This window comes from Microchirus variegatus, assembly GCF_963457635.1.
Source record: "Microchirus variegatus genome assembly, chromosome: 8".
Classification (NCBI taxonomy): domain Eukaryota; kingdom Metazoa; phylum Chordata; class Actinopteri; order Pleuronectiformes; family Soleidae; genus Microchirus; species Microchirus variegatus.
Genome location: NC_139809.1, coordinates 11,989,647 through 12,000,201, shown reverse-complemented (window position 1 = coordinate 12,000,201; position 10,555 = coordinate 11,989,647). Strand labels below are relative to the sequence as shown.

General features: G+C 37.6%; 1 protein-coding gene and 1 long non-coding RNA gene across 2 annotated transcripts; one reads left to right on the top strand and one right to left on the bottom strand.

Moving 5' to 3' along the window:
- Positions 1–952: 952 nt before the first annotated feature.
- Positions 953–2,364, top strand: tmem170a (transmembrane protein 170A; the record flags this gene model as incomplete). The annotated part of the gene is made up of 3 exons (XM_083894094.1): positions 953–1,067; positions 1,913–2,083; positions 2,234–2,364. 3 exons carry the CDS (start codon positions 953–955, stop codon positions 2,362–2,364), a joined length of 417 nt encoding a protein of 138 aa, XP_083750220.1.
- A 2,665-nt stretch (positions 2,365–5,029) lies between these two features.
- LOC310930824 lies at positions 5,030–9,350 on the bottom strand. Its single transcript, XR_014592902.1, has 2 exons — positions 9,051–9,350; positions 5,030–5,323 (listed from the first exon to the last, which is right to left on the bottom strand). It is a non-coding gene; the product is annotated as an uncharacterized lncRNA (long non-coding RNA).
- Between the last annotated feature and the right edge of the window lie 1,205 nt (positions 9,351–10,555).

Below are 10,555 nucleotides of genomic sequence, written 5' to 3'. Positions count from 1 at the left end.
TTAGTAGAATCTGCATGTGCCTTAAATGTGACGTGGCACCAGATGGTAACAGTTCTCTGGTGAACCCCTGCAGTGAAAATCAGCCTCATGATACTGCGGTGCATTTGAAGAGCCCTGATGTCAGCATTTCTGCACAGGAAACCTGGAAGAGGTCAGTATTTTATTTTACATTCTTGATATTTAAGTGTCTGTGTTGTAAATGTGTTTGTGGAATAAGGGGTTTCGTCTAAAAATGCATTATTCCTGATTCTAAATTGAAATGTTCTTTCCCCTATTAAATTAGAATTAATTTTTTAAACTTATATCTTTTGGTGTCACAGGAGTTAACAAGTTGTGCATGACCAGGTTCAGTTATGTGGGAACATTATTCTCTGGGCGAGGGCTCTCAGGCAGCCTATCTGCACATCTACATGCTGACTCGATATGTTTTTGTTTTTTTTATAACTGCAGTTGGCAGGATTACCAGAAAAATCTAGATTACTCGGCAAAAGTGACTTGGACCTGGGCCACAAGTAAGAGAAAACAAGATTTTAGATTTTGAAGGCCAACATTGAGACCGACATACTGAAATAACACAATTCCGATTTAGATGTGTTTTTAGATCGTATATACTGTATATGACGCAACTGTACGTGTTTCTATAATGACATATGGCTAGTAATAACGCTTCAAATCGGTTTAATTATTGTGGCTGGTAATGTGTAAATAGCCGCTGAGCAGACCGCTTCTGCCTGACAGACAGTACTCGGGTCATAAAATACGCCCCTCACTATAGTGACGTCAAAGTAAGTTGTGTTGACAGCTAAGCTAACGCAGGCTGTTAGCCCGGTGTGAAGGAGGCTAAAAGATGGAGTGCTGACCTACCCGTCAGCCGCTCTGGTGTTTTCTTTTTGTCTGCTCGTCTGTTTTGCTGTCCCCTCATTCACTCCGACGGTGTTCAGTGGAGTAAGACATGCAGGACAGGTACAGCGAGATCGGCTTTGTGCAGCAAATCCTCGGTTTGAATTTGGTGCCGAGAAAAAATGGCACGCTACGAGGCAACGACACTTCTCTGAGAGACTTCTCAGGTGAGGCTAATGTTCGTTAGCTCGTTAACGGAGGGACTCCACACACGTCCGTTTAAAGCTGCTTTTTTTAAATCATCTTTATCGGTCTTCCTCGGTGTTTAAACGAAGCAGGTTCTCTTGCTAAAACATATGAAATGTTTCAGTTAGTTGTGAATGAAAACAGAAGTAATTAAGTTAAGCTTAGTGAAGCTAGCTAACATCCTGGTTCACCCTATGTGCGTGTGCTGATCCCAGAACAATTATCATACACGTATTAAACTGTATGACATACTAAAATACATTTACAGTATAAAATATACATACACACAAATACATTTATAATAATGGCTTTATTTTCTTTAGCATCTTTCTAACCAGTTACAATACGCTTTAGATTAAAACATATAATGCAGTTAGTAAAGTCCAAAACACAACTATTGTATTATCTGCCCCTCATCTCTGTTCTAGGTCACCCGTTTTATTGTTTGTTTGTGTTTTATTGGTTTGTTTTTGTTATTTTGCTGTTGGTTCATGTCTTCTTTTTTTCCTGTCCCCCATCTCTCCTCCATTCCATATTTTCCTTTCACCCCAACCAGTCGAGGCAGATGCTGCACATGTTTGTCCTTGTAATATTTGATTAGGCTTGATTAAACATTTGTTAAGAAAGTGCTTTACAAATGAAGTTAATTATTATTCAATATAACAAGAGTAACTCGGTTATATATTATACTTTTCCAGTTTTCAAAGACACCGTTACAGTAAAACGTAGAAGAGTTAAAAATGGTAAATGTGAGTGAGTTTTGATAGATGACACCATAATGTTGGCCTGTCTGTCTGACCTCCTCTATGATTGTGTGTTTGTACAGAGATGTGGTATGGAGTGTTTCTGTGGGCCGCTGTCTCTTCTGTGGTCTTCCACCTGCCTGCAGCTCTGCTCTCCATCGCCACACTGCGTCAACACAAGATGGCTCGCTTCATGCCCATCGCCATCCTCCTCATGGGCCTCTTAGGACCAGTGTGTGGGGGTGTCCTCACCAGTAAGTAATGGGAGTTGATTAAATGTTACATATCCTAGTAGTTTTGTACGTGGCTAACTTTACGCTTACTTGCTGTCTGCAGCCACCTTATAGCCACCATATTCTAGTTTTTTATTTATTTGCTTTAAAAAACATTATTGCTCTCTTAAGGTGCAGCCATAGCTGGTGTGTACAAGGCGGCAGGGAAGACGATGATCTCACTGGAGGCTCTTGTCTTCGGGGTTGGACAGTCCTTTTGTGTCCTCATCATATCCTTCCTCAGAGTACTCGCCACCCTTTAGCAGTACGGAGGCCCACCTGGCTGCTGCACACCAGTGACGCCGTCTCCTGACAGGATTTCACTTTAACACACTGCGCTAAAAATGTAGATCCTGTCAGATCCCTGGGTCACGTGAATCAGCCAAATGTGGGTCATGATGTCACTTCCTGCTGATGGACTTAATACCACAATGGATTTTATCCCCACAACAAAGGTGTGTTGTGCAGGACTAAGCCCTCCAGCGAGATGTGATGTTGCTGTTGGACATCAAAATACAGCATCATCACATCACGAGGTAATGCCGCAGTGGTTTCCACACTGTTTGAGTCGCAATCACCAGGAATAATCATGCTGTTATGGTCTCAGAGTCTCACACAGCCAATATTTACATGGCAAAGGATTCTTTTTTTTTTTGTCCAAGCACTGACTCACAGGCACATTTTCTCACAAACTCAACGTTATTTATAACGCTGATTTTTGTGGTAAAAATCATGCTAATATAAAAACTATATATTTTTTCCTGTGTGATGTGATGGCAGCACGACGCTGTTCTGACCTCTCTCAGGAGCTGCGTGTACTAGGACAGGTAGGGAATGTAAGGACATGAGTGTCCTGTCCTCGTGTCTTTCTTAGCTTGCTGTTTTAAACACTTGACGTGTTTCTCCAGGATTCAGGACGTAGTTAGATCAGTGCTGACTGAGGGATGGGTGTTCATAAAGTTTCCTGAACACATGTTTCTTCAGTGGCAGCAGCAACTTTACATAATTCTACGTCTAATGCAAACTATATTTCTGTCTGAAATGATGTCTCACTGCTAATTATCTCCACTAAGAAGCTATGATTTGATCAGCATAACTAATATATATGAAAATAATTAGATTTTTCTTGTGAAATTGCTTTCTTTCCTTGTGTCCCTGCTGGCAGCCATGTTTTTCACTTAGAGGCGTGTCTTTGTGTCTCAGGCTGTTTGTCAGAGGAGTGGCTGACGACGTGTTGGTCATTACCTCATGTAATCGCACTTCAACGAACCTTATCTGTTCCTTTTAAGTTTGGGGGATAAGGGTTTGGTTTGATTTTCCAAATGAATGCTATGCTATGCAAGTTTTTGGCTTTCCCCTCTTGAGGCCTTACTCTGTGTTTTCTGACTTCAGGGCTTTCCTCATAGCTTTTGTTCTAAATCTATCTGTGCTGTCCACCTGCCAGCAGCGTGTTGCTCATTAACATGCTCACCTTCTCAGTGAAATTATTGTAAACAGGAGGAACAGGAGAATATCTCCACATTTTCTCCACTCGTCTGTTTTCTTAGATTACTTGTGAATCATGGGTTTGATCTCGTCCCCAATCTGATGTGTTTTTATCTTTGATCTATGTTATATTTTCTAGGTGTACATTGATGTGACTTTGATTGATTCTTTTGTAGTTTTTATTTCTTTCTGACCAAATATAGTTGATTTTTTTTTTGGACAAAGTAAGAATTTGATGCTTTAATAGTCCCCTGTTCGCCTCAAACAAGGCATACATCATTCTCCCACCAACCAGCTGCAAACAAACAGCACATTGAACTGTGGCTACTGTGTGTAACACACTTTTAGACTAATAATTAATACACAGATTAGATCAATAACACAAATTTAAGATTTTATTTTTTGCAGAAACATTCCTATTTGGTGTGAATTTTGTTTAGGGAGAAATTGTACGTTTCAGTCATCCTTATATTTGCTTTGTGCAAAATTTACATTTACTGATTTACTGGACCTGGATTTTTGTTTTGTGATTTTTTGTGTCATTTCTTTTAAGAAATTGAGAGTAGTTGTACAGTTGATTTTACTAAAAGTAAATTTAAGTGCCGTTGCTAAATATTTTGATTAAATAATGTTTTCAATATAAAGTGATGTGGCCTTGTGTCATTTATGCCCCACACACACACACACACACTCTAGTGGTGATCTGTGGTACTACACATACTTGTTCAAATGTCTGATCTGGATTAAACTGATCCACATTTGAAAGTGCTTTTTTTTTTTTTTATTCAGGATTATGTGACTCTTACATTTACTTTTGATCCAAACGCAAATTTAAGATTATTGGTTGATTGACAAAAATGTTAAATTTGTTTACATCCAATTAAAAGTAAAAATATATAATAAAATATGTATTTATTTTTGCTGAACTGATGCCAATTTAGTGCTTTTTCCAAAAAAACACATTTACATTCACAGCTGCAACAAATGAATTTTTTAAAAATAGTTCTGGTGAATAATTTGTCAGAAAATGCTGAAAATTGTTGATCAAACCTGGCTATAATGGCACTCTCAAACGTCTTGTTTTGTACACAAACGAAAATGATTCAGTTTAATGATTGATTTGTCATACGGAGCAAAGAAACAAGAAAATATTCACATTTTATAAAGCTAAAAAATAAGAAAACTTTATTCCATTCTTTAAAATCATGTCAATTGTTTCAGCCCTATTTACATCAAACGGCATTGTTCATTTAGTCTTTCCTCAATAATAAATAATAATAAATATTATTTGTTTTTCACAGATTACTTTCTAATCCCTTCTCTTTTTTTAGGGCAGGTATTATTTTGTGTTAAATAATCTCTGCTATTTGTTATGCTGTATTTGATTTATTTGAAGTGTGGATTTAGTCACAGATTACAGAGAGAGAGAGAGAGAGACAGAGCCCAGTTTTCTACATTCTGAGAATATTTATTAGTAAAAGGCTGAGAGAGCCACACACACACTTTATGATGACGCCTCTTCAGAGGAAACATGTTGATCCCATCAGCTGCATAGCAGACACCGGGGAGGAGGAAGAGAGAGAGAGAGAGGGAAGCAGCTGCACTTCATCTTCACCTTGGATACTCGGCTCTTCATCTCTTCTACTGCCTGTTGCGGTAATCCTCCAGGTGACACAGCACCCAGCCAGAGGGAGCCAGGATGGTCGTAAACAGGGTTGCCATAGCTATTCCCTGCTCCTGTGACACACAGATCGAGAGAGAGAGAGAGAGAGAGAGAGAGAGAGAGAGAGAGAGGGGGGTTACATTTGAGCTCTTTTATATTTAGACTGATGGAACGGTTGCTCCTGGTATCTGATTAACCATGTGACGAACATGCGACCACATTCTCTCTCTCTGTGAGTAGTTTTGTGGAAGTTTGGTTAGTTCTGAGACCTGTAAATGAAAGATATCGCCCAGTAAATTGATCTCAGTGAACCGTATACGTGGAGAATTGCTGATGAGTTGTGTGGGAGAGGAGTTCCTCATTAAGTCTCATCAACAGAACTTAGTTAAAATGTGGATACAGATACATGACACATACATTTATATGTTTAAAGTAATAATCTGGATTTTAAAAATCATCTGAGATAATCTACTTTAATTTTTAATGTGACATGTTCATCATTACCATTTTTATGTATTGTCAAATATATCATTAACCTGAGGAGGCATATTATATTTATATATAATGTTATCTGTGTGTTTAATATATGTATATACACATATGTGTATATATATATACACATGTATATACACATATGTGTATATACACATATGTGTATATATATATATGTATATATATACACATGTGTATATACATATATCTATATATGTACACACTTTTTTTATGCTAAAATACAATTATTTCAGATTTACTGTATTGCAAAAAAAAACTTTAAAAAATAATAAAGTGCATTATTATTTCTTGATTAAGATGTCATAAATATGTATAATATATAATCATTATAATATATAACATAATAATTTGCTTCCTGTACCCCTATTTGGTAACGCTTTCTTTTACAGTCCCCTAATTACCTGGTATTTAGCTGGTAAATTCATGGTAACACTAAAGTGTTGCTAGGTAATTACCAAGGGTAATAAGATCAGTAAATACAGTGAAACCGTTGCCAAAATACTGGGTAATGCACGGTAATGTACTCGGTAAGTAAAGTAAAACTGTACTGTAAAAGAAAGCCAAGCTTGTTTCCATGTAATTACACACATTTTTAGGGTTAGGTTTGTTAGATTACCCCTTGGGTAAATAGCTAGTAATTAGGGGACTGTAGGTACCTGCTTATTACCAGTTTATAACCCAATAATACACTTACATTTACCATAGTTTTGCCATAGTTTAGCTGTACATACCTTCTTATTAACAGCAGTAATAACACGCTATAATTAACTATATAGTTACCAGGTAAATGCCCAGTATTTTGGCAACAGTTTCACTGGATTTACTTTCTTATTACCATTGGTAATTACCTAGTAACACTTTGGTGTTACCATGAATTTACCAGCTAAATACCAGGTAATTAGGGGACTGTAAAAGAAAGCGTTACCATATAGGGAAGTGCTTGAAAAGTTATGCTTGATTACCCTAGAAGGTGTATTCAGAGAGTACATAGTACATGACATACTTAAAAGTGTACTGGGTGAACAGATTGAAGTTTGATAGAGAGCCCATTATATGAGTCTGACTGTATGTAAACTAAGACCAGTGTACCGTAAGGTTACCACGGTTACCTGAGTTCAGACCAGGAAGTATCTAATAAAACATTACATTAAGCAAACAAGTCTAAAGTGCAGTGTGGTGAGCTGCAGTGTTCAGACTCAACTGTGCACGTTTACCAGCACGTAGCACTCCAGCAACATGTCACCGCTAATGTTCTGTAGTTAAAGCAGAGATGAAATATGTGAATAAAATGTAAAATAACCACGTACAGCACCTTCCTTAAAGGTACAGTAGGCAGGAATTGTTTGGTGTTTGGCATAATTGAAATCATCAGGTGATCTTGTGCTGTGTTTGTCATACGCAACATGGCATATTTCACCGTTAAATTCGGGAGTTCACACGACAACGGTTTCTTCTCTGCCGAAGTTTTTCCACGAGAGATAAAGTGTCGTGCAGCTCCGGGCGTCCACGCGCTAAAATAATATTTGCGTCATTGCGTCAGCGTGATTTTTCGCAAAAGTCTATCACGCCAAAAGAGTCTACGCAGAAACTTGTCGCGCGACAACTGCATCTTCTCTTGGAGACTTTGACCAATCACAGAGCAGTTCGCAGAGACAGAAGAAGCCTCTTTCTTATTGGCTTTTCTACTAATACACGCCCCCTTCAGCGGAAAACGGCTACATCAGTGGAGCCTTTTTTAGAGATAGAGACGTTGACATTATCGGCAGACATTAGCGTTAAAATGTATGATCTGGTATCCGCAAACACACGAACATCTGTCAATATCACTAGCGACAACAACAGTACGCTAAATACGCTGCTACCTCCTACTACTATTTTTGTTTTCTACGTTTATTTGTTTTGCTCAATAAATTCAATGTATAGCTACATCAGCTGCGGCCCAAGCACTCCCGATATATCGATATGTCGGATATCGGCTACAAGTTGTGTATGAAGTGTGTGCATCATCATCAAATATGACGAATTATAAACAGTAATTACGCGAGTTATAACCAAAAGTACGTTTGCAAATACGCGTTACGCCTTAAATATTGATATTAAAGATATCAATAACAACTAATACTCGTTAAAAACTGGAAATCTCTTTACTGGTGATGGAATTTGACCACAATCCATTATCATCCCATGTGTTTATATACTGTATATATGTATATATATGTATGTGTTGTTTTACGGTCCAATAAAACTGCCAAACTTCAATGACCATGGCACCAATGAGGTATTAGTATTATTATTAGTATTAGTAGGTATAAGTATTATTATTATTAATATGTGACAAAATTTGCTTTGGAGTTTTAGTCTATTAAAAAAAACAGTGACAGCAAAAGGACAGACTGAAAGAGGACATTATATTATATTATTGCTTCCCTTGGGCCATAAACTACATCCCAAGAAAATGTAATGAGAGTCAGTTCCCTTTCATTTTTTTGAATCCTGCTGCTCACAGACATTCAACTGCAGCCAGGAAACAAAACCACCATTGCGAGAGGTCATAAATTAAAGAAAACTCTAACTTGATTGGATTAAGAAAAGGAGGAGGAGGTAGGAGGAGCACAAGAGAGACAAAACAACGACCAACTTCCTGCAAGGTCACTCAAGTTTCCCCACATTTTAATACTATCCTCTATCTTTGGATCATTAGAAAAATCCTATTATTTCCAACACTTACATTCCAAAGTCCCGTATATGTCAATAATGCTGATCCCAGACAGTAAACACACAAATTTGCCAATATATATATAATAAATAAGAGAGATAGAGATATTTAAAATATGTGGCCACACTTTATTCTGTATATGCATAGAAATAAAATCAGAATAACATGCAGCAGGATTATGTCCGCTATCGAGGTCTATTTCTGTCTGAGCTGCGGAGTTAGAGAAGTGTACGTGTTGGAATTGAGCGCAATAATGGCGCGATAGTGACGCGCGTGTTCGCCTCAAATTAGAAATGATCCATATATATATATATATATTTTTTTTTAATATATCATACCAACAACAACAACAGTGAGGAATAACATGTTATTAAGTTAATCATAATCATAATAACGGGTGCAGACAGACAGAGAAAGAGTGTGAGGCTGTAAAGTTTGGCGCAGACAGCGGTGCGCCCTTGTGCGTCAGGTCAGATGGAGCAGGAGAATGGACACATGTGGAGCGCTGCAGATGGACATGTGGACATGTCCGATGATGTGTGTGAGTGTTGGTGAGCGTCTCACTGACTCACCAGTGGAGTGACAACGCATTTGGGAGGTTTGCTGGTCACGTATTTCGCCGCAGGGACCAGCGAAGTCCTCTGGACACCGCGGAGCAGGCGGGACGCGGTGGCGGACAGAGACATAGCGACGCTTCTCTCGGGAGCTGCTCCTGCTGCTGCTGCTGCTGCTGGACGGTTTGAGGACAAGAGGATGAATGCGAGTGTCCACCTTCACTTCCCCTGTTTCACTTTTCTTTTTATACGCGCAGGCTGCCCAGCGCGTGCGTGCGTGCGTGCGTCTGGATGCGTGGGTCGGCTGCGCGCCGCAACGTCAACATATAATTGGCTGTCTCACTATCGAGGATATGATGACACGGTGACTTTGATGTCGACTGTGAAAAACAAGCTGTTGCACTGTTTCCTGTTGCACACTGCGAGAAAAGATCGATTCAATGTCATCAAAATAAAATAAAAATAGTCAGGACAGACACAGAAATGTATCCCTCAGGTGTCTTTATGGACATTTTTGTATATAAATATTTTGTCTTCATTTGACCATCATTTTGGCTGTATGGAAGAGGATTAGGGACAAAAAAACCTGACTTTTTTTCACAGATATTTGTTTTTTTTATATTTGAGATTTAAGTGGATTTCAAATGTTATTTTTTCTAATTGATCAATAGAACACTGTGAAAAACATATTCTAACATGAAACTACCAAACATCATTAACTATTTTTCTTTTTTATAGTTTTTATATTAGCATCACGCAATCATACTTTAAAAAATTATTCAGTATTAGAGGTAGAGTTTTGATCAGGATTGAGGTTGATCAAAAATATTTAATTGAAATAAAAAAATCTGTATTATTTAATTTTGGAAGCTGACATTTCTGTCCCTAATGATTTAAGAGGGTAGTAAATTTAAAATCTGATGCTAAAAAATGAAATGGAAAATGTATTTTATTTATTTTTTGTTTTTTTAATAAATAATGACACCAAGTAATTAAACTGCCATTTAAAAAGTTATGTGGTCGTTTTGAGCAGGGCTGATATTGTTTCAGATAAATATAATATAATATTTTATAACAGCTTTTGTAAGTGGACATTTTTGTCCTCTAATGACTTAAGACGGTCGTAAATTTAATTTAAGTGTTAAATCATGATTTTTTTTTTCATACCACATTACAGCACATATTTATCTGTTTGTTTATACAGTTTATGCCATAGTAACTATACTTTTCTTCACTGGTGTCTGTATTTCTGAATAATGCACTGACCATGGAAGTGCTAGTTATTTTATTCTAAATTAAAATGTCTTATTTTCCTCCTTATTTCCAAGTACCGCCAGATGAATCTTGCGTACCACTGGTGTACACATACCACAGCTTGAGAACCATGGGGTCTTTATGGCAACGTGATTCCTCCACGTGTAGCAAAATAATCATTTCTATTATTTTATTTCAGCTGCTTTAATTCTCTTATCAGACTTTTCATTGGAACGTGGCATGTGAATTTTCCATCTAAACGTGTAGTA